The 24011-nt window shown below is 34.8% G+C and overlaps 3 protein-coding genes across 4 annotated transcripts; 2 read left to right on the forward strand and 1 right to left on the reverse strand.

Moving 5' to 3' along the window:
• The first annotated feature begins 974 nt into the window (after positions 1 to 974).
• LOC110730323 (ras-related protein RABD2c-like) lies at positions 975 to 5214 on the forward strand. The gene is made up of 8 exons (XM_021910122.1): positions 975 to 1133; positions 2334 to 2406; positions 3514 to 3561; positions 3660 to 3707; positions 4143 to 4214; positions 4306 to 4461; positions 4567 to 4670; positions 4868 to 5214. Exons 1-8 carry the CDS (start codon positions 1120 to 1122, stop codon positions 4959 to 4961), a joined length of 609 nt encoding a protein of 202 aa, XP_021765814.1. The 5' UTR covers positions 975 to 1119; the 3' UTR covers positions 4962 to 5214.
• An 8095-nt stretch (positions 5215 to 13309) lies between these two features.
• LOC110730325 (RGG repeats nuclear RNA binding protein A-like) lies at positions 13310 to 17901 on the reverse strand. Its single transcript, XM_021910123.1, has 7 exons — positions 17498 to 17901; positions 15916 to 16225; positions 15749 to 15817; positions 15541 to 15667; positions 14678 to 14836; positions 14434 to 14490; positions 13310 to 13840 (listed from the first exon to the last, which is right to left on the reverse strand). Exons 1-7 carry the CDS (start codon positions 17670 to 17672, stop codon positions 13661 to 13663), a joined length of 1077 nt encoding a protein of 358 aa, XP_021765815.1. The 5' UTR covers positions 17673 to 17901; the 3' UTR covers positions 13310 to 13660.
• Positions 17902 to 20448: 2547 nt separating this feature from the next.
• Positions 20449 to 23110, forward strand: LOC110730007. Of its 2 annotated transcripts, XM_021909791.1 has the most exons (3): positions 20449 to 20573; positions 21279 to 21326; positions 22017 to 23110. In XM_021909791.1, the coding sequence occupies exon 3, from the start codon at positions 22020 to 22022 to the stop codon at positions 22536 to 22538; it is 519 nt and encodes a 172-aa protein (XP_021765483.1). In that variant the 5' UTR covers positions 20449 to 20573; positions 21279 to 21326; positions 22017 to 22019; the 3' UTR covers positions 22539 to 23110. The 2 variants fall into 2 exon arrangements, with proteins under 2 accessions (XP_021765483.1, XP_021765482.1); XM_021909790.1 differs by having other exon boundaries at positions 20449 to 21326.
• The last annotated feature ends 901 nt before the right edge of the window (positions 23111 to 24011 follow it).

The raw sequence follows: 24011 nt of genomic DNA on the forward strand, positions 1-24011 counted from the left end.
TGGATCGATCCTAGAGTTATAAAAGTTTTATTAACCATGATATCTGTAGTTAGTCTCAAGAATGAGATTATTATTGATTTAATGATATGACAAACTTAATTTGATTAAATGATATGATTGATAATGAGTTTAATTCATCAAAAATTAACATACTTTATGATTTGATGATTTTAGATATTAGGGAAATTATATAGAAGAAGTATAGAGAGAAAAGGGGAAGAGGGAGGCAAGGGAATGAAATTAGAGATTTTGGGGAGGGAAATGGAGATGACAAGAAATCTTTAGTTCTCTAATAATCTTAACCCTTTAAATAATTTAATATACCAATTAACTTGATTTTATTGTGATTATTATACTTTATGATATTACACATTTTTTTTATTAAAATTTTATACAAATATATATTGAATAGGTGAATTCACGGCGAAACAAGTAACCCAATACTTCATGGTAATGCTTTACATGTTGGAGAGTAAAGGGTATCAATGTAGCAACAAGCATCATGCATCATTCATTCCACACATCATGATGTATATAAGTGCACAATGTGCACATTTAACTCATAATATTTTTTTATAATACTCCATATTGTTAGTGACACTTGAATGGGAAATTGATATCCTAATATTATAGCCATGTAAACAAAGCAACCTCTTACCACTAAATAACATTTGAATAGATAATTTAACCTATTAGCCCACAAATTAATTTTTAACATTTATAATTTTTCTTGCATATTTTAATCAAGAAAATAAATCTACACTTTTTATTTCCAATACAAAAATAACCAAAAACAACAAAAGGAAGAAGAGTTGCTTATATAAGAAATTCATGATTGGGTGGAGATCCCAATTTCCCTCCAAAAAAAATTGACCAAATAAATAAAATCACACATTTATCAAACAATTTTTAACCAAGATCTATGACACGTGGCGACTCCTCGCCGCAGTTCCGACGTCATAAATTCACGCCTCTCCTTCATTTCCCATATATAAAAGGCCGACACTTTCGGTTCAATTTAAAACTTTGAACCACTTTCATTTTCTCTCTCTATTTTTCTTTGATTATTTTTAATTATTTGATCAAAAAAACAGGTGGTGTTCTCCATTAATTTCAGTCATGAATTCTGAATAGTAAGTTTAATTCATCAGTTTTAGCTTACATTTTATGTAATTTTTGAATTATGTTTCCATCAATTCATAATTTAATGTTGTTACTTTATAATTCGTTTGATTATCTTTTATACAGACCTAGTTTGAAATTGACTGCAAATTTTTACATGCATTTGGTATATTTGATCTGATTATATGATTTTAGTAATTTTTATTTATTTATGGATTAATCGATTCTTTAAGGCATTGATCTTTGATGAATTTTGAATTTTTTTTTTTAATTGGCAAAATGAGATAATTATATGTAAGTGATAAATTCTTCATATTTTTAGGTTTAGGTTTCTGGATTAGAATTCTCTTTTTTTCATGTGTTAGTAGCAGAATTATAGATATGTTATCATGCTAAGGTAGTATGTTAATTCAAATGTAAGACAAATATAATAATTTAAGAGGAGCAATGGTTGAATCAATTCAATGTAATGCAATAATATGAAGCAATTTTATTAATTTTGCAGCCTGTGTGTGGCGGTCGCATTCTACTCTGGATGATTTCAATTTTTATTGTAATGATCTTGATTATTGATCTATTTTGTCAATTGTTAATCATTCCCCTTATTAGACTTATTAATGTCAGAAATTCAGAATATGAGGGGGTATATTGAGATGTTATAATGTAATATGTGGGGATAAGCTTTGTTTTTATACGGTCAATGTTGATTTGGGATGTGCTAGCAGGCATCAACTTGGCTGCCATAATCTTATATGAAACCAGCAATTTAAATGAATTATATCAAAATTAGGAAGTGTGACCTATGGGGTAACGCGAACCTGAGTGATCCTTTTGATAGCTTAATAGCTTGCCAAAGCTTTTGGATGCGTTATGGAAAATTGTTGTAATAATGGATTCTGCGAACTCATATTTGTACATATCATAGGTATGTTATTAAGGTTAGAACAACTGAAAGTCGTATTAAGTTGTATGACGAAGAACTTTACTTTTCCATGTTTTGTGCTGTTGTGTGAAACTGTGAACCTACATTACCCGTCATTCTGATTTCTTTGAATATTTCCTTTTAAAACAATTTAACTATTGTTATAATGATGCTTTAATATACTTCATAATTTACTTCATAATTTATTTGAAGAGTACTAAGATTAAAAGAGTCCTTTTTTTGAAATCAATAAAGTCAGTTGATGAATTTACTTCATAATTTTATGCAGTGATTACTTGTTCAAACTTTTGCTCATTGGAGATTCTGGTGTTGGCAAGTCTTGTCTTCTGTTGAGGTTTGCTGTGAGTTTCCGAACCTTAAAATTCTTTTCTTTTTGTTCTTAAATCATTTGCATGGCTCGGTGGCTCCTTCACTTGACTTTGTGTGGATGATATCATTGCTTAGCTTTAATGAATTGGTTACAGAATTCCTCTTTTATGGATAGTCACTCAAGGGTAATTTATTCGGTGTGAACTTTTATCTTAGCCTCATTATTAATTTTTTCTACATCCTGATTCATTTAGTACGGATGACTTCTGAATTTAAATTGGCTAGAGATTTTGCATTAATTTAGTGATATATATAAGTACTTTTTCCAGAGAGTTGGATTTTAAAAAAAATGGGGCTCATTTCTAAGTGTATTTGAGTATTGGAAGGTTTAAGATTGTGGTGCCCTCGGTGACTCTATAGTTGTTTTTGTTGGTGTTTGCCTTCCCAAACGTTAAATGTATAGTCTTTTACAGTTTGTTTGGATAAAGAAAGGGGAAGGAAAAGAAGGGGAGGGAGGAGAAGAGGAGGGGAAGGAAAGGGAGGGGAGGGAAGAATGGTGAGTTTTCCTTCCAAATCTCTCCATTGTTGGAGGGATTAATTTTCTACAATTTAATCCTTCCATTTCTCTCCCCTCCAATTCTCTCCCTTCCTCATTTGCTATCCAAATGGAAGATACTCCATCTTTCCATTTCTCTTCCCTTCCTTTCCCTCCATTTCCTTCTATCCAAACATACTGTTAGGCAATATGCTTGAGTGCTATAGCTTAGGTGAACTGGACATAATCTATGCTGAGCTGGGCTGAATCTCTGATTCTTGTAGAAACAGTTGCAAGTGAGTGTGTTAGCTTTCTTTGTCACCTTTTAGCATCTTCATCTCTGTATGTAGATGCTTATGTATGTGTGATTTTTGAGTTAAGTCTGCTTCTCCCTTTTGTTTGATTGGATTTTGTCAACAATCTTTCATGATTTGAGTAAAGTTAATAAAGCAAATCATGAGAAGAATTTTGGAATAGACATCACTATGTTGCTCCTCCCAACACTTCCATTACTCGTGTGTGCCTGTGTGGTACTGTGGTGTGTTGGCTCCTTGAACACTACCTTATTACATTTGCCTGACATTAGATGGTTTTATGATAACAGGATGATGCCTATCTTGAGAGCTACATCAGCACCATTGGAGTTGACTTTGTAAGTTTATGGCTCTAACTTACTTTTCAATCCTTCCCCTCCAACAAATGGGGATGGTTTAAGTAATATCTAATATAATGACCATGATCTATCTACAGAAAATCCGCACTGTTGAACAAGATGGGAAGAGTGTCAAGCTCCAGATTGTAAGTATTTTATGACCTTATAGTTTAGATTCTTAAAGCTTATTCCAAAGGCACTGATACAAAATAGGCTGAAAGAAAAACAGTGCCAGCAGGGCCCAGAAGGGCCAATCAAGGACTTAGGGTCATGTTTGTAACATTTTAAATCAATCCTTATCAATTTAAAATGAGAGTGTAAATAAAAAGTGGATGAATGTTGGTTATGCCCTTTCAACACATATATAAGTTAAGCAGGAAGGACATTTATCTGAATCAGAGTAGGGATTGTTTTGTGAATATCATAGAAACTTTTGTAATTTAAGAGTGTATTTAAAACCACTAAAAGTCGATTCATTTATGTTTTTAGTGGGACACTCCATGTCTGAATTAACACTATGCGCCAATGTGGTGTAAATCTTTTGGAAGTACTTTCCATTTACACGGTTTGTTATTGTTCAGTGGGATACTGCAGGGCAAGAACGTTTCAGAACAATCACCAGTAGCTACTACCGTGGGGCTCATGGGATCATTGTGAGTAGGTTAAATAATGTTCATTGTATTGAATATATCTTCATTTTTTATACTGTTCGTTGTAGAATAATAGCTGCTTGCTTATCTGCAGGTGGTTTATGATGTGACTGACCAAGAGAGCTTTGACAACGTGAAGCAATGGCTCAATGAGATTGATCGTTATGCAAGTGATAATGTAAACAAACTTCTAGTTGGAAACAAGTGCGACTTAACAGCGAATAAAGTTGTCTCCTATGAGACGGGTAAGGTGAGTGATTCAACTTGAATTTTCATCTACGTTATATATGCGTATCTTCTATTTGGTTCTTGATTTTCCCCCTCTAGTTCTAAACTTATGCTTGCGTTTATACAGGCGTTTGCAGATGAAATTGGGATCCCCTTTATGGAAACCAGTGCAAAGAGTGCCACCAATGTGGAACAAGCTTTTATGGCTATGACTGGTTCAATCAAGAATAGGTAAATTAAATCATATCTTCGTCTTTGGACATTGAACTTATAGTATAGTTATAAACTTTTACTTATGAGATTTAGAATTGAGAAATGGCACTACAGATGAGACTAGCTTAATTCCTTACAGAGACAACTATGGTTTTGTTTACAGTATAATGTTTTAGGCTTACAACTCTATCTAAAATTTTGGTTTGCAACTGCAGGATGGCTAGCCAACCTGCTATGAATGCTAAGGCGCCGACTGTTCAACTTAAAGGACAGCCATTGAATCAGAAGGCTGGCTGCTGCTCATCATGAAGTGGCATCATTATGGTCTCATTTTTAAATGGTTATTCAGTAGTTCTATTGTTGTAAACATAGTTTTCTATGAACGCAATCTTGCTGAGGAATATACAAATTTTGCTTCAGCTGGTTCACTAATGTTTTATCTTTACTCCGCAATTGTTTTTGTTTAGCAAGCATATGTACAGTATTTGAAACTATAGTCCTTGTTGTCTCACAAAGAAGTTTTAGCAAGGTTGCAAATTGCAATGCTATCTAAGTTGGTGCTCGCCTGGATTTTAGGTTTCAGCCCGACTTGGGGTCTGAGACCTAACCCTCCTCTCACCCACCCTCAGCATACACAATGTAAGCCCTAATTTAAGGCATGATGTTGATAATGGGGGTATGTTAAACCCATATTTGCTGTAAGTGTTGCGAGCATCACTGTGTAGTATTATCTTTTTTCATCGGGAATAACACTTAACCAAAGCCCGAACTGACAAATTGTAAACCGATAAATTGGTCGTTTAAAGGAAAGTTGGATGGTTTCACCCACCCAATTGGACTTCTAAAGGGTATTAGGGAGTAGGGACCATGGTAAACATTTCGGCAATTTTTATTTTAGGGAGAAAAAATAAATCAAAAATTTTCAAAATTGAAGGCTAATATCCACGCTTTTTGAGAAATTTTGCAGGTTTCGGGGCCCCGGTGTAGATTAGTATTAATATTTTAGGGGATACATCTCGGGGTCGTATAATGTCGTTTGGAACCATATATGATCATTATATGTTGTCATAAATGTTCGCAGTAGCTTGAGTTAATGAAATCCGCGCAAGTTGTAAATCGGTAATTAAATTGGCCGTTTAAAGGCAAAGTGTATAGTTCCACCAACCCAATTGGACTCCCGGGGGGTATTAAGGACCATGCTAAACATTTCGGCAATTTTTATTTCCGGCGAAAAAAGTCAAAAATTTCCAAAATTGGAGACTAATATCCACACTTTTTAAGAAATTTAGAAGGTTTCAAGGTCCGACGTCGAAAAGTCTTGAAATTTAAGGGGATACATCTCAGGGTCATATAATGTCGTTTGGAACCATATATGATCATTATATGTTGTCATAAATGTTCGTGATAGGCTTGAATTTATGAAATCGGTGCAAGTTGTAAACCAGTAAATTGGTCGTTTAAAGGCAAATTGGATGGTTCCACCTACCTAATGGGACTCCCGGACGGTATTGAGGACAATGGTAAACATTTAGGCAATTTTTATTTCCGGGCGAAAAAAAAGTCAAAATTTTCAAAATTGAAGGCTAATTATCCACGCTTTTTGAGAAATCTTGGAGTTTTCGGGGTCCAGTGTCTAAAAGTCTCGAAATTCTACGGAATACATCTCGGGGTCATTTAATGTCATTTGGAACCATATATGATCATTATTTGTTGTCATAAATGTTCGTGGTAGGCTTTAGTTAATGAAATCGGTGCAAGTTATAAACCAGTAAATACGTCGTTTAAAGGCAAATTGGATGGTTCTACCCACCCAATTGGACTCCCGAAGGACATTAGGGACCATGGTAAACATTTCGGCAATTATTATTTCCGGGGAAAAAAAATCTAAAAATTTAAAAATTAAAGGCTAATTACCCACGCTTTTTGAGAAATTTTGGAGGTTTCGTACCCGGTATCGAAAAGCTTTGAAATTCTAGGGAATACATCTGGGGGGTCATATATATAATGTCGTTTGGAACCATATATGATCATTATATGTTTTCATAGATGTTAGTGGTATGCTTGAGTTAATGAAATCAGTGCAAGTTTGTAGGCGTCGTTTGAAGTTCGTTTGAAGTGCGCCTACATTAAAGCATGTTGTAAATATGCTTGGCACTCATAGGAAGTGGGAATTGACATAATACGATTAGGGACAAGGAAAGTAAGAAGCCGCCAACAAGTTTATAAGGACCTTGTAAACCGTTCACGGATCATTTAAGGCAACCACGATAAAGGAACAACGAAAGGTAATAACGATTGACCCGTGAAGGTTACACCTCATTCATAATCCATGAGATTACTAACTCCATATGGTTCGAAACCACAAAAGGAGGATCGGGGATGATGGTACGAAGTGAGTCATGGAGTCACATTCGCCCGTATTGGCCTCTACTCGATTCTTATAGTGAAAAGTGATTCCTGCGATCTCAAAGGCATGCAAACAATTAAAGATTCAATTTGCTCCAAACTATTATTAGGCTAAATTGGTTGAATATTAATGCAACACATAATTCTAAAATTTGTGATCATTTGATTAAAAAACAAGATTAGAAATTAAAGGAACCTAAACCGGTCGTCCAAATTATCTTAATAGGCGTGATTTTCGATTATATATTCCCTTTAAACATGCAATATGGTGATCAATAAATATATAATAGAACAAACATTAATATTGGAAACAATTTAACAATAATAGCGTTAGTCAAATCAAATCATAATAAATCGAATCATGATATTAGCAACAAGAATAAAAATAAAGAGTAATTAAGTAATTAATTACTCACTTTCCGTGTTTTCTTGAATTGCTACATCATGAATAAACTGTTAGTAACTTCAATAAATATAAAAATCAAATTGAAACAATTAAATTAAATAAAAATTAGAATTGATTTGGTCCAAACCCTCGGTTAATTATACCTTTCACGCCTTGGTTCAAGGACGGAACTTCGGGTTGATTATGGGTTCCTTGGAGTGCTTAGGGGAAGTATTATGGAAGAATAGGGAGGCTAGTGTTTAGGCTAAAGAGGGAAAAGAGAATGATTTGATGATCAAGCTTTTTGAGATTGAAAAGGGGTGATATGACCTCTATTTATAAGGAAAAAAAGAAGGGTCGAAGAATTAAGATAAAATCCAAATTAAATCGGAATAAAACTCGATAGACAACAATTTTAGCGGTTTTTGTTTTTTATCATATTTTTTTATCCAGAAATCGGAATAAGATAAATAATATGTCGTTGGAAATATGTTGAATTCTACTTTCTATTAAAAAATTTTGTATAATAAAAGATATGGACGAAATAGTGAGACGGTGTCAGTCTTGGATTGAGTTTGGTATTTCAATCATATTTTTTCTGTTATAACTCGGAATTAATATTATAATATATCAATGGAAAGATAATTTCAAGGGCTATCCAACCATCAAGATTTAGATAAAAACTATGAGGCACAAAAATAATATCTGACTATCTTTGGACGTCTTTCAATTTGAATATAAATAGGATTTAAAAAAAAAGTTTTATTAAATGTCACTCTTTAATTTTATCTTTTCAAAGAGGATAATTAAGATATTTTAGAAACTTATATAAGCTTCCAATTAATCCAAAATTGGTTTAGGAATGGGATAAAATCTTTTGGACCCTCCACATGATCATTGGGTCATAGGTAAGGTGCGCTTAGGTTCGGTTTGGGCTCAGTTTAGTATTTTGGCCACAGCTTATTCGTTATAACTCGGATTTGAGCTTGTAAAATATCGTTGGAAAGCTCTTTTCAAGTCCCATCCGACTATTTAATCATTGGCCCAGATTATGGACCAAAATAAACTGTACTAAACGTTTTTATAAAAAGGACACGAAATGAATTATTTTGGGTTTAAAGGCATGAAAAGAGGAAAATAAGTTATGTTTTGGGAAAATGAGCTAGGAATTGGGTTGTTTATGAAATGTATTGGGATTGAATATGGATTTAAGCAATCCAAGATTAAATACTCAACCCGACCAATAATGGCGGTGAAAGGTTGTTTATCATCGGGTTTGGTTTTGGGGAGACATTTTTAGATGTCTACAAAGTTGTAAAGCGGTAAATTAAATGTTTAAAGGAAAATTGGATGGTTCCACCCACCCAACTGGACTCTTTTTTGGTATTAGGGACGATGGTAAACATTTCGGCAATTTTATTTTCTAGGGAAAAAAAGTAAAAAAAATCCAAAATTGAATGTTAGGGTTGATGCTTTTTGAGAAATTTTGGAGGTTTCGAGGCCCGGTGTCGAAAAGCCTTGAAATTTTAGGGAATACATCTCGGGATCATATAATGCCGTTTGGAACCATTTATGATCATTATATCTTGTCTTAAATGTTCGTGGCAGGCATTTAATGAAATCGGTGCAAGTTGTAAACCGGTAAATTGGTCGTTTAAAGGCAAATTGGATGGATACGTCCACCCAATTGGACTCCGGAAGGATATTAGGGACCATGGTAAACATTTCGACAATTTTTGTTTATGGCGAAAAAAAGTAAAAAAAAAATCAAAAATTGAAGGCTATCCACGTTTTTTGAGAAATTTCGAAGATTTCGGAGCCAGGTGTCGAAAAGAAATGAGATTTTATTAGATACATCGCGGAGTCATATAATGAAATTTGAAACCATAAATGACCATTTTAAGTTTTCATAAATGTTCGTGGTAGGGTTGAGTTAAAGAAATAAGTGCAAGTTGTAAACCGGTAAATTGGTCGTTTAAATGCAAATTGGATGGTTCCACCCATCTAATTGGACTTTCGGAGGGTATTAGGAACCAAGGTAAACATTTTGGCAATTTTTTTTTACAAGCGAAAAAAAAAGGTCAAAAAATTCCAAAAATTAAGGTTAATATCCACGCTTTTTGAGAAGTTTTGAAGGTTTCGAGGCTCGGTGTCGAAAATCCTTGAGATTTTGGGGGATACTATTCAGGGTCATATAATTCCGTTTGGAACTATATATGATCATTATATATTGTCATAAATGTTCGTGGTAGGCTTGAGTTAAAGAAATCAGTGCAAGTTGTAAATTGGTAAATTGGTCGTTTAAATGAAAATTGAATGGTTCCACCCATCCAATTGGACTTCCGGAGGGTATTAGGGACCATGGTAAAAATTTCGGATTACGGGCAAAAAAAAAGTCAAAAAATTCCAAAATTGAAGGCTAATAATATCCACATTTTTTGAGAAAATTTGGAGGTTTCGGGACCCGGTGTCGAAAAGACTTGAGATTTTAAAAAATATATCTTGGAGTCATATAATGTCGTTTGGAACCATTTATGATCTTTATTTGTTGTCATAAATGTTTGTGGTAGGCTTTAGTTAAAAATCGGTGCAAGTTGTAAAGCGGTAAATTTGTCGTTTAGAGGCAAATTGGTGGTTCCACCCACCCAATTGGAATATCAAAGGGTATTAGGGACCATGGTTACACATTTCGGCAATTTTTATTTTCGGACGAAAAAAAGTTAAAAAATTCTAAAATTGAAGGCTAATATCCATGCGTTTAGAAAAAAAATTTAGGTTTTGGAGCCCAGTGTCGAAAAGATTTGAGTTTTTAGGTGATACTTCTCGGGGTCATATAATATTGTTTTAAACCATAAATGATCATTATATGTTGTCATAAATGTTCGTGGTAGGCTCGAGTTAATGAAATCGGTGCAAGTTGTAAACTGATAAATTCGTCATTCAAAGACAAATTGGATGGTTCCACCCACTTAGTTGGACTCCCAGATTGTATTAGGGTTCATGGTAAACATTTCGGCAATTTATATTTACAGGCGAAAAAAAGTCAAAAAATTCGAAAATTTAAGGTAATCCACGCTTTTTGAGAAATTTTGGAGGTTTCAGGGCCTTTAGATTTCAGGGGATATATCTCGGGGTCATATAACGCCGTTTGGAACCATATATGTTCATTATATGTTATCATAAATGTTCGTGGCAGGCTTGAATTAAAGAAATCGACGCAAGTTGTAAATTGGTAAATTGGTCGTTTAAAGGCAAATTGGATAATTCAACCAACCCAATTGGACTCCCGGAGGGTATTAGGGACCACGGTAAACATTTCGTTAATTTTTATTTTAAAGCGAAAAAAGTAAAAAAAAATACAAAATTGAAGGTTAATATCCACGATTTTTGTGAAATTTTGGAGGTTTCGGGGCCCGGTGTCGAAAAGGCTTGATATTTAAGGGGATACATATCGGGGTCATATAATGTCGTTTAGAACCATATACGATCATTATATATTATCATAATTGTTCGTAGTAGGCTTGAGTTAATTTAATCGGTACAAGTTGTAAACCGGTAAATTGGTCGTTTTAAGGCAAATAGGATGTTTCCACCCACCCAATTGGACTCCCGGAGGATATTAGAGAACCATGCTAAACATTTTGGCAATTTTTATTTCCGGGAAAAGAAAAGTAAAAAAATTCCAAAATTGAAGGCTTATATCCACGGTTTTTGAGAAATTTTGGAGGTTTCGGAGCCCGATGTCCAAAAGCCTTCAGATTTTAGGGGATACATCTCGGGTTCATATAATGTCGTTTGGAACCATATATGATCATTATATGTTGTCATAAATGTTTGCGGTAGGCTTGAGTTAATGAAATCAGCGCTAGTTGTAAACCGGTAAAATGGTCGTTTAAAGGCAAATTAGATAATTCCACCCACCCAATTTGACTCACAGAGGGTATTAAGGACCATGGTAAACATTTCGGAAATTTTTAGTTCCAGACGAAAAAAAGTCAAAAAATTCAAAAATTGAAGTCTGTATCCACGCTTTTTGAGAATTTTAGAGTCTTCGGGGCCCGGTGTCGAAAAGTCTTGAAATTCTAGGGAATACATCTCGGGGTCATATAATGTCGTTTGGAACCATAAATGATCATTATTTGTTATCATTAATTTTCGTGGTAGGGTTGAATTAATGAAATCGGCGCAAGTTGTAAACCGGTAAATTGGTCATTTGAAGGCAAATTGGATGGTTCCATCCACCCAACTGGACTATCGGAGGGTATTTGGGACCATGGTAAACATTTCGACAATTTTTATATCCGGGCGAAAAAATGTTAAAAAAATCCAAAATTGAAGGCTAATAACCTCGTTTTTTGAGAAATTCCGAATGTTTTGAAGCCCGGGGTCGAAAAGCATTGAGATTCTAGGGGATACATCTCGGGGTCATATAATGTCGATTGGATCCATATATGATCATTATATGTTGTCATAAAGGTTCGTGGTAAGCTTGAGTTAATGAAATCGGTGCAAGTTGTAACTTACAAACCAGTAAATTGGTCGTTTAAAGGAAAATTGGATGGTTCCTCCCAGCCAATTGGACTCCCGGGGGTTTTTGGGACCATGGTAAACATTTTGACAATTTTTATTTGCAAGTGAAATAAAGTCAAAAAATTCCAAAATTAAAGACTAATATCCACTTTTTTGAGAAATTATGGAGGTTTCGGGTAGAGATGTCAATTCGGGTAAACGGATCGGGTTTCGGTCGATAAGAGTGGGTCGAGTCAACTCCGGTCGGGTCAATCCGGATTATTTCCACAACCTATGCGGGTCGGATTTGGGTTGGGTCATGCTTGAGTCGAGTCACGTCGGGTCATACTTCTTATCGGGTTAGGGTCGGGTTTAGGCTTGGACCGACCTGGTCTCCCTAGACAAAATGCTTTGATCAACAATAATAAGGTAGTCTAAATTGCATCTAAGGTGATTTGAAATCGTATCAGGAACAATTTGGGTTGAATTTAGGTCGGGTCGATAACAAATCGTGTTGATTTCGAGTCGGGTTAGCACATATCGGGTTGAATTTTTGGGTCGGGTTAGTAATAGGTCTGGTAAAATTCGGGTCGGTCAATAACAAGTCGGGTTGAATTTTGGGCAGGTCAATAACAAGTCGGGTTGATTTCGGGTCGGGTTTGTAACAGGTTGGATTAAATTCGAGCCGGGTTTGGAACGGGTCAGGTAGAATTCAGGTAGGGTTAGTAACAAGTCGGGTTAAATTCGGGTTTTGACGGGTTAAAACGGGTTTGGGTCAATTTCGGTTCAAGTCGGGTTTGGTTCAGGTCAATAAATTACGGGTTACATTCGGGTCGGGTCATCTCTAGGCCAGTTCATGTTCGCATTCGGATCTCACATACTCGGGTCTATGGTCGGTTTCAGATCGAGTCAGGTCGGGTTTGGGTCACCATTTTTTGGGTTCAGATGAATTGTTAATAATCAAGTTTGAGTCGGTATTTCTGGACGGGTCAACTTTTGACAGGTCTAGTTGTGTAGATTATACCAAGTAAAGAATGAATCAAGCCAACACACAACACATATTGGTTACTTGGTGATTGTTGAGTCAAATCATTTTATTCCATTCAAGTGTTCATAATCAGATCTAGAAAATCAATTCACCTTTTAAAATCGCCAAACTATTATCAGACATTTAATCAACTTTGGGCAATTAATTCACCAGTTCATCTTGCAAAATTGTCAAACGCACTTTAGTGCTGATATTAATTGTCGGCCACGCATGTTTTCGAACTATCGTAAGAGCTTTAAACACACCAAATGTTAGGTTTATGCACTAAACCTAGAACAATATGTAACAATTAGATCATTAGATTTTGGCTTAACAAACTAAATCTACATCTGCATCTGAACAAATCTTCCCAAAAAAAAGTTGAAACTTTCCAGCAGTACTACCTACCAGCCATTCATAGATTCCAAAATTGAAGTTCAAAACTAATACCAAAGTTACACTCTTGCTATCAAACCTAATGATTTGGAAAAAGATGAAGACACAACAGACAACAAAGAAAAATTTGCAAGGTGACAAATCTACGGGATTTACACTCTTAATACAGGAAAAAACACAATTATTCCTGTCAAATCTTTCTGCAACTGTTGAGCTTCTGAACATCATAAATAAGTCTCAAATTTAAGAGCGCCAAAAATAACCAAGACAACGGTGGACAAAATCTCAGTTTCCACCCAAGGATGGGAACTGGTTGGGATCTTCAATTTTAGGAGCAGAAGCATGATTCATGCCATATCCTCCTCCATTGCCACCCCTACCACCACGGCCTCTTCCTCTTCCACCACGCCTATAGTATGAGTCACCACCTTCGGCAGGCTTCAGAAATTCATTAATGCTCACAGACTGAAAAAAAAACAAACAAAAGAACACATTCAACACAATTACACGAGAATATTAATATAACTTGATACTATTGTACTTCAACCTTCAGTTACATTTCATTTCAACTCGACTGCTAAAACTCTTAGATACCTAACTTGATAAATTTTCCTTTAAATTATATGAACTTGCAGACTACTACAGAATTTAAATTGGACCAAAAGAACCCACGAGAAACATTTATCCCAAACCTCTTAACAAAATTTGTAATCATAACCCACTACAACCCAAAAATCTACAAATCAATCAGAAACTGGGAGCCACAAAAAAAAAGAACACACACCAGGGAAATGAACTAAAGGAGGATTGCCAACATAAATGTAAAAAATGTAAAAAACTAACAAGGCAACTTTGATAAACAAGAGAACAGAAAAGACACTTCCATTGGGGTCAAAAGGTAAACCAAGGTTTTTTTTTCCTCATTCACTGAGCAAAAGTTAACAAAATATCCTGGGTAAAACTAGACTTCAATGTAATCGGCTGCACATGTCAAATGTTCAGGTGTAATATTTGTAAGATTCACTTAAAACATATACTAAGCAATAAAGAGACGATACCTTCTTAGCCCTTTCTTCTTTCTCGGCAGCATCTTTTCTCTTGTCCTTGTCAGAACCCTGATGACAAGAAAACATATTATATTGAATATGGTATAGCATATAGGACACACTTCAAAATAATAAAACCTTGACATGAAATCTGCTTAAATGAGTGAAGTCGAAATTGGTGGTAGTTTGGTAGGAAATTTTTATTCCAAAATTCCTCTTCTTAAATAATTAGTAACCATAATAAGAGGGAGCTTACCAATTTTATGAAGACCTCGTCATCAATTTTCTTCTTTGAAACCAACTGCATAGATTCAAATTCCTTGTCCACATCAACCTTCCTTTCCTCAGCCTTCAATGCTAGCAAAGCCTTCCTCTTCTCCTCCAAGACCTTCTCATATTCCTCAAGTGTCATTTGCTGACAATGATAAACACCCACATAAGTACGAAATATTGGCCCATGTTTATATGGAAACATGAAGAATTAACATTTTTACAACAGATTAAATGTACGAGAACTAGGCCAAAGGCCCAAAACGACTTGTCAAAGTGCAGTAACTAATACAAACCACCAAAAAATGAATAAAAAATTTAGTCAAACATCAACTTTACAGTAACTTTTAACATACATAACTCTTCTGTAAAATACTTCGTAGTATTTTCAGTCATTTAACAATAACCCAAGAAATGTTGCCAGCATTGAATAAATCCTACAGATTAACAGAACAGTTGAGTTTCTGAACTTCAACTTGAAAGACTCATTAGATTGGCAATTACAAGGCAGAATAAACAAAAACCATCCTACATTATATTCAATTGAACCATTAAAGTTCTAACATAATTTTATGACGCGTGTATATGAATATAGATCTTTAAGTAGTACTAAGTTCAACTGTTCAGGAGTTGCATAGCCTGCCAAATCTAGTACATGTTGCACTCAATTCCGTGAAATTTCTAGACCTAATCAGGCCCAAGCATATAATCAAGGACATTAGCATTATTTTGGCAGTTGAATAACTTGTAAGGAAATCTCATGGTGACTAAATTAATAGTACAGGTATTTATATGCCAGCAGAAATCTGTAGCAATAAAGAGGAAATAGAAAATTATAATAAAACCCACCTTTTCTTCAGGCTCAACTTCTTCAGCCTCTTTTTCTGGATTCTCCTTCTCAGCATCAACAACTTCTTCTCCTGCCGGCTTCTCAGCTGCAGCTGCCTCATTTTCCACAGAAGGTTCCTCAGTCTCCCTAAAATAGAGTTTTAAATTAGCATGTTTGCCTGAAAGAGTATTACAATTATTGACAAACAGAAAGAGTATTTTCACTCACGGAGCAATTTCATCAGTAGGAGTTCCCCAGTTTCCGCGACCAGCACCCTCACGTTTAATGTCACCGCCTCTGCTCAAGAGAATCAATTGATGTAAATATGTGATTCAATCACTCTTAAATTGACATAGCACACAAACAATAATAGCTAATGTAACAGTATAACTCACCCACGACCAGTGCCACTACGGCGCTCAAATGTCCTCCTGGGTCGTTCTCCTTCAGAAATTTCTCCATTGCCAAATCCTCCACGGCGCCCTCCACGGTAAACACCGCGAGAACCAACATACCCTCCACGTCTTTCAGTTTGCCCTCTTTCCTCCTTGTATGCCATTGAAGCTCCATTTTCATTAGCAAATGCTTCATCATTATTGGCAGCAAAATCCCTGTTAGCTCCACCTGGACCACGTCCACGGCCACCGCCACCACGACCACCACGGCCACCTCCACCACGACCACCTTCATTCCTTGCTTCTCTCACTGTAAACACTCAATATATACTCATCAGCAATTTAGCAGTAAGACTAGAATGCTGCTAACCTAAATGATGCATCAAAAGGTATGGAGCTTGTGGGACTTGCAAATTAATAATCCATTATAGTAAAGGTTTCAAAGAATACCTCCTATTCGTCCACTAAATCATGTCTAAACTACCATTCAATAAACTGAGAGAATGAGACACAACTGATGCAATCAATATTTACATAATGTAATGTAACCAATTGCTTAATATTCTCACTGCAAGTTCAATATGAAAATTGTAAATAGATGGAATGAATCATTGGAAATAGGAAAACTTGGGAAACCTTGGGGAAAATAATTAACATTATTAGGAAAGCAAAACACGTCATATAACATAATTAACATCGTTAACAAACTAACCACCAGAGTTGGGAAATAAAACTTCGGATGATCAGATTAGTCATGTTCTGATTGGAAGGGAATCTAACATTATTAGAAAAGCAAAATACAGTTTAGGCAGTGATAAAAAAATTTATGTTCTTAAGCATAAAGCCAGTAGCTAGGAGTGAGTTTCAGAGAATTAAACTATGCCAATTCCAACGATGGAAAAACTCCAAAGTATTGGAGAAAGATTCAAATGATAGATACGGACATTATCAACCTATAGGACTTTGATTGATTTCTAAATTTTCGGGTCTAATTGGTCAATACAAAAACTTTAAATTCACAAGTGCTATGCTCGAAACAAAAATCTACTCGTAACTGATTTCAAGCTAAATCAGCTCAAAATAAAAAGCCAAAAAGGTAACATCGAAATTACTAAATCCTATACAGCTTACATTAGTTATAGCCTTATTTGGGAAGTTTCATCTAATGACTAGAGTCAACTAAACTCCTATTTGACATATAGGAGTACAAAATAAACGCAAAATAAAATTAAAATAATATAAATACATAATGATTTAACAAAAAAGCCATTTTGATTATTCTTTAGTGATTTCCAGCCAACCCTAAATGAAACCAATTTGAAAAACTAACTTTTTTAATTAAATAACTAAATCATACCCAAAAAATACCAATATAACAGCATTCATTTAGCATCAAAAGCAGTTCAATCAATCAATGATTATAAAAAATAATCAACAGAGAAAAGCTCAATGAAACTACAATAAACAAAATGAAATTAAAATTAAAAAAAATCAGACTTTACATTCATTTATCATCCAATACTAATTAAAAAAAGCCAGATTAATCAGTTTAATAAAAAAAAGGGAGGAGAGAGAAAATGACCAGCTTGAGTAGGAGGAAGAGGCTTGGACGGGAGTTTGGCGGGCTTAGCAGCGGGTGCGGCAGCAGCCGGAGCCTTCTTATCAACGGCAACAGCCTTCTGCTCCTGCGCAGCAATGAGGAGGGCGGGATCCTCGGCATCATCATCCAACAAATTGAAGGGGTTTGTTGTTGCCATTTTCTCACTTGAAAAACCCTCGGAAAAACCCTAACCTCTCAGAATTAAATTAAACCCAGAAAAATTGAAGAGAAACCCTAGTTTAAGGATAAAGAATCCATGGAAATGAGTACAAAATTGGGGAAGAAGAGCAAATTGAGTGAGTATTAGGGAGCGAGTGATAGAGAGAGAGTGAGAGAGTAGAGAGAGAAAAACCCTAAGTATAGCGGCAGGAAAATGGGGGCTGATGGTTCAACCTCATCTTAAAAACCCTACTTCCGAATGGGATGTTATGCTGTGATTGGCCTCACTGTAAGCTTGATTATCATACAATCTTTTATTATTGTAAAAAACAAATTAAAGCTATTTTTGATAATTTTATTTTTAATCCTTTTGATGGGTTGTTTGATATGAATGAGATTTTTCTAATACCAATATAGTGAATTATTGACCTCATCGATTAAAAAATTATATAAAATAAAAATAATAATGATAATAATAAACTATATATTGTACATACTTTTTGTAAAATATATTAACTATTACTAACACAAAATGTTGTTGATGTCATCATAATCCACATGTCACTCTCATAATAAATATTTCCCGCCTAAATGTAAGGATGATGTGTGTGTGTATATATATATATATATATATATATATATATATATATATATATATATATATATATATATATATATATATATATATATATATATTTAAGTTATCATATTTAATAATTTTGAAATTTGAATATTGAAAGCTTCTACATTATAAATACAACTAAAACGAATCGTTCAGGTAGGGCACAAGTCGATTAATTCAAGTCAATCAATATAGCAAATGGGTTGTTCAGGTCGGGTCGGGTCAATTTTGGGTCAATCAATATTCGGGCGGGGTTTGGGTATGGTTGGGTAAATTCGGGTTTCGAGGTCAGTTTCAGGTTAATGGTAATTTTGGTCGGGTCAAGTATTGGGTCAACACTTTGGGTCGGGTCAGTCGTCGGGTCCAATTATCGAGTCAAGTTTGGGTCGGGTTAATCTTTGTCTATGTCGATATAGAAATTTGACCAATAATATATTATAATTATCAATAACTATATAGTATAACAATTGAGTTTTAATAATATTTTCATTAGACAGTCCAGCAGTACTGTATACACAAGATTATATTGTTTTATATGTATGATCACTATCATTAATTAATTGGTCAAAAATTCAAATAAGATAAAGTGAATAGTGGGGAAAAAAAATCAATTTAACACTTAAAAGATGAAGCTAAGAGTAGTAGTAATAATAACAATAACAAGTGTTCCTAATCAAATGGAACTCTTTATGAATTACCAACACTAAATTACACGCATATTTGATATTTCAACAGTATTATACACACAATGTTATACTGATAAAGTAATTAAGCCCTAAATCAGTTAGGTCATTTTCAGTATTTGTTAATTTTCGGGGGTCAGGTCCTTTCGGATCAGGTTCGAGTTAATCAATTCGGGTCAAAATCGAGTCGGATCACTTCGGGTCGGGTCACTTCGAGTATCAGGTAATTTCAAGCCGAGCCAATTCGGGTATCGGGTCAAGTTCAGGTCGGGTCAATTCGGGTATCGGATCAAGTTCAGGTCGGGTCAATTCGGGTATCGGGTCAAATTCGAGTCAATTTTACTTCGGGTTGGGTATGGGATGGGTTGAGTCAGCTTTGTGTTCGGGTCGAGTCAGAATTGCCAGGTCTCTATCAATTTATCATTAAAAAATGAAATAATTTTAAGCAGCTCACTAATAAATTGACTCCTACATTAATAATTTAATATATGTATTAGACATAGTTGAACAAGTATTAGAACTAAATTTTAAAAGTATAAATATTTTTGTACAAAGTGCATAATTCTTGTTTATATTCATCCATTTTTTTTTAAAAAAAAATATACAAATTATAACAATAGATTTTACAAAAAAATTTGTATACATCCGGTTTACACTAATATTAGTGTACATCAAGCAGTATAAGGGTAACTTTTAGCTAATTTTAGGGTAACTTTTTGTCTTTTTTTGGGTAACTTTAAACATAATACAATTTTTATATAAATCAACAACAAGAAAAGTTTTATAAAGGTAATTTAATTACATTCAATCACTAATAATTGATTTTTAGTCATTTAAAATTTGATTCTTTACTAATAAAGCATAGATAATTTTTATTTGAATTGGGTTACTTTAACTCATATTGGGGTAACTTTTATTCATTTCATGGGTAACTTTTAATCACTTTAGGTTATCTTTATAATGGATGTACAATAATTATTGTACACCCGATTTTTTTAAAAGTTTGAATAGATTTTATATAAATTGGCCAACTTATATAATTCATTTTTTGGCAAACATCTCTAACTACACAGAGTACCTTGTAATAAAATGTCTACCTATTTTTTCCCAAAAAAAGAAATCTACAATATTTATACCTTTCCACTAAATCTTTTTTACTTAACTCAAAGCAATTATGAAGTACTCCCTCCGTTGAAACGGATGTAGTATGTATGCTCCAACTCTAGCCCCTCCCATTTATAGATTATACTAGTACTGAACAGAAATACAGATTGACGTAAAATAAAAAGGAACTAAAAAGATACTGGTAAATAGAATACGTTAACACTTATCTATAACCATTATAAAACATGCAAAAGTATTCACTGTAGCTGGTGAATAGTTCTTTTGCGTGTTATTACATACACACCCCTAGAATGCCTTTGTTTGCCTGACAGCTAAGGTCCTTGTTGCTTGTACAGGTAGCTTTGTGTGTTGAATTTCTGATTCAGTTTTGCTTACTTGCTTTGGTTTGGGTCTTTTGCTAGCTTTTTTGCTTGATGGCCAGGTCTGGAATGGAGTTTTCTTTCTGTGGGTGGATGTTTCAGAATGGCTGGTATGTTTCCGTCGCTCTTTTTGCTATCTAGCCAGTATTTTGGTTTGTTTCTTGCATTGGAATGCCTTACTTGGGCGCCACTGCAATGTCTGTGTCAAAGGGGAAAAAAATTATGACTTTCCTAGGGTTCTTGATGTCGGTGCGGTTGTTGACCATAGTCTATATATATAGCTTGAAGGTGTTCTTTTCTTTGGACATGGCAAGCGATCCATGCGCAGTAACAGTTTCTTTTTGGCGGTGGGTGATCTGATTTCCCTGTGCGGAATTGTTTGTGTGAAAGGTGGTGCTTTGTTATGGATGATATTACATTACTTATAGTACAGGCTTCATTTGTCCATATGGTTTCTGTTTCGGATTCTCTAGCAAATTGAGCCTTAATTTACTAACAGATTATTATGTGTATTGTGATACAATGACTAATATTGAATATACAATTCTACAATGTGTTGGAAGCCTGTTATAATTCCCTATACAGATGTGTCTATGCTCATTGAATGTTCATGATAGTGGTCTCGGGTTTGTTTTTGTACTGCAGCCTCTGAGAAATGGTGATAAAATTGTCTTCATAAAATGGTTTATATAGTGTTAGTATTGTGGATATGAATGCACTAGGTAGATGGGTTAAATTGTTGTGGTAATAGGAATATCGACAAATAAATTGATTCATTTCCATGTTCTTATTTCATTTTTTTGGGGGGGTTACAGGTTTGCTGATATCATTGTTTGTGGTGGTGTTGTTGGACATTTGTTAAGGTACTTTTTCTGCTTCTTTTTATGTATTGGATGTTGGATAGTTAAGACCCTTTTTTTTATATGTGGTGCTTTACTGGTAGCTTGGCTGCATATAATAATTTTTGGGTTTATTAATTAAGTGTTTATGTAGTCTATTTCATGTCCGATTTTAGTAGAAATAGTACCTGTTAACTATTGTATGTAGAGGCAAAGTAATATTTGTTTGGTTGTTTTTATATGGCATAGCTCTTCAATGTTAGCTAATGATAGAGTATGATTGAGTGTTCAGCAATGGTTACCTTTAATTGAGTACACAGGGGTAGGGATCAGACATGGACTGGAACAAAGTTGTACATTTTGTTGGACTTATCGAGTTGTTTTCTATATATGCCTCTTCAGATTTAGAGTTTATTTTTGTTATAGAGCACCAATGGCATGATTGTTCTTTGGTGGAGTGTTTGTAATTTTAAGAATACTTATTTACGTGTATGTGTGTTTAGTACAAGATATCTGTGCTCTACTTCTAGATTTCTTATATGATTTGGCTTTGTTTCCATTGTAGCTTTCCTTTTCTAATTAGGTTTCTATTAGTGGAATTTAGTTCTATTTTTACGGTTTGGTGTGCGTAGGGTTTAGTAGTTTTGTTTAGGAGAGAAAGCCCTTTCCTCTTGTTAGATGATTTTTGGTTGAATATCGTTTTTGCCATTATAGGTTATGGCTAGACGGTCAAACAGAGTTTTTGTCCCTTTTCAGCCTCTTTTGGAAAAGGTTGTTGCTTGGCTGCAGTTCCCATCGCCGGTTTATGGATTTATAGATGCTGCTAAGAATAATGTCTTTGTGCGAGTTAGTAAGCCAAACTCTCGTGCAAGGTTCATTTCCTATGGTGGAGATGCTAGTTCAGTTGAAGAGTCTCGTGAAAGAGCGGCCCACAAAGCTGTGAAGAGATTGATGTGTCGGTTTAGTGTGCGCGTGTCTGATTTCACTTATGAGCGCATTAAGATGTATCGATTGTGTGTGAAGTTGTATAAGAATAGATGTGCTGAGTTAGTGCAGGACAGAGAAGATTTAAGTCGTATACGTGCAGAATGCAGTACAAGGGAGGATGCATCGTTTCATGATGTTCATGTGTCATTGGATTTTGCACAGTTTTTGGGAGTTTTAGTTAGGAAGTCTGGTGTTTCTGTGACTGGCATTGAAACCACTAGATTAGAAGGCCATGGCTATATGTCTTGATTAACGGTGACCTGCCTTCGTAATAGTATTTCCATGGAGTGCATTTTCAATGACCCCTGTCCTGAAGTGTACATTGCTGAGCAGCGAGTTGCAAAGAAAGCATGTTTCTTTGTAGCTTCTGTTTGCAATCTAGAAATAATTGATGCTAACTATGGTGTTGCAGCAAAGATTAGTGGAGAATGTTCTTTGATACGGGAGAATTATTTGGTTTTGAAGGACCATCTTGAATGCTTGGAGAGCAGTTCAAAGCAAACTGATTCTGTTAATGGATTAGGTACTGATGTATGTGTGACGTCGACTGATGAAGCAAATCAAATTCCAGTTTTAGCCCTCCCACCAAGTCTAATTATTATTAGAGTCTAGATTATTTTTAATTTTTTTTTAATTTTTAATTTTATTTATTTATTTTTTTATGAGTTGAAAATATCCATGCTTACGCCACTACAAGAATTATATAAATTTTATGCAGCGCCTAACTACTGTAGTTGTCAATGTCTTTGTCATGAAAATCATGAATGCCCTTATAGTGAGTTTTTTGTGCGTGCTCCGGATGATTTTAGAGTCTTTCCATATACATATGATCATATTCGGAAACGATTAGTTGCTAATGAAAGTTATTGGAAGGCTCTTGATGAAAAAGTCTATGGACACTATAATAATGTGAATGTTATTGAGGATGAAGAACCATCGGTTATAGAATTTGTGGTTGAAACATCATTGGTTGACGAACCGGTGATTGAAAAATCATTAGTTGTAGAAACGGTGGTTGAAAATTCCTTTGTTGATGATGAAGTTATGCGTAAGGGTGGAATTTTCAAGTCATTATTGGATGATAAGGACAATGACTACCTCCATGTTCGTTCTATTAATTCTAAATTTTTAACGGAGGAAGTAGAAGGTTGTGGTGTATTTTCATCTTCCTCTTTTTATTTTTCCTTCTACCTTGAGTTCTCTTTATGTGCTATATAGTGCTTAATGAAATGTTTGCAGGAGCGTTTGATAAGTTACTCAAGGCATTGAATTCTTCCGATTGAGAGAAGGAGTATGGTCGAGCGGGACCTTGATAAACTAGCGCTTTGCGGGAGGCAACCCGTATTTTGTTGCTTTTTATTTAGTTTTTTTTATTTGTTTGTGTGTTTTCTTTTTGTTTTGTTTTAGAGAGGTAGAGGAGAGTATATCTTATATTTGTGGGAGTGTGATTTTGTGCAGAGATACTAGAAAAGTCGAGAAAAGATCGAAGGGCTAAAGGAATCCCGGGGCAAATAGCAGCAGCAAGCTGCCCCGTCAAATCAGTAGCACGGGCCCGATCGGGCAGAGCTCACGTCAGCAAACTTTGTCAACTTCGACATGCCATAACTTTTGCGTTTCTTATCCGATTTTTTTGTGGGACCTGTCGTTGGAAAGCTCTTCAAGTCTAGTTTCCAATTCAATTGGAATCACTGTATTATCATTTATATATAAAAAGTTATGATC

The sequence above is a fragment of the Chenopodium quinoa genome, unplaced genomic scaffold (assembly GCF_001683475.1).
Source record: "Chenopodium quinoa cultivar QQ74 unplaced genomic scaffold, ASM168347v1, whole genome shotgun sequence".
Classification (NCBI taxonomy): domain Eukaryota; kingdom Viridiplantae; phylum Streptophyta; class Magnoliopsida; order Caryophyllales; family Amaranthaceae; genus Chenopodium; species Chenopodium quinoa.

Excerpts from the sequence above, each read along its gene's own strand:
- LOC110730323 (XM_021910122.1), top strand. Across the intron at positions 3,562-3,659 it reads GCACCATTGGAGTTGACTTT|AAAATCCGCACTGTTGAACA; the intron begins GTAAGTTTATGG and ends ATCTATCTACAG. Across the intron at positions 4,671-4,867 it reads ACTGGTTCAATCAAGAATAG|GATGGCTAGCCAACCTGCTA; the intron begins GTAAATTAAATC and ends TTGCAACTGCAG.
- LOC110730007 (XM_021909790.1), top strand. The coding sequence starts at position 22,020 with ATGGCTAGACGGTCAAACAGAGTTTTTGTCCCTTTTCAGCCTCTTTTG.
- LOC110730325 (XM_021910123.1), bottom strand. The coding sequence starts at position 17,672 with ATGGCAACAACAAACCCCTTCAATTTGTTGGATGATGATGCCGAGGAT. Across the intron at positions 15,668-15,748 it reads CCTACTGATGAAATTGCTCC|GGAGACTGAGGAACCTTCTG; the intron begins GTGAGTGAAAAT and ends ACTCTATTTTAG. Across the intron at positions 13,841-14,433 it reads AAGAAGAAAGGGCTAAGAAG|TCTGTGAGCATTAATGAATT; the intron begins GTATCGTCTCTT and ends TTTTTTTTTCAG.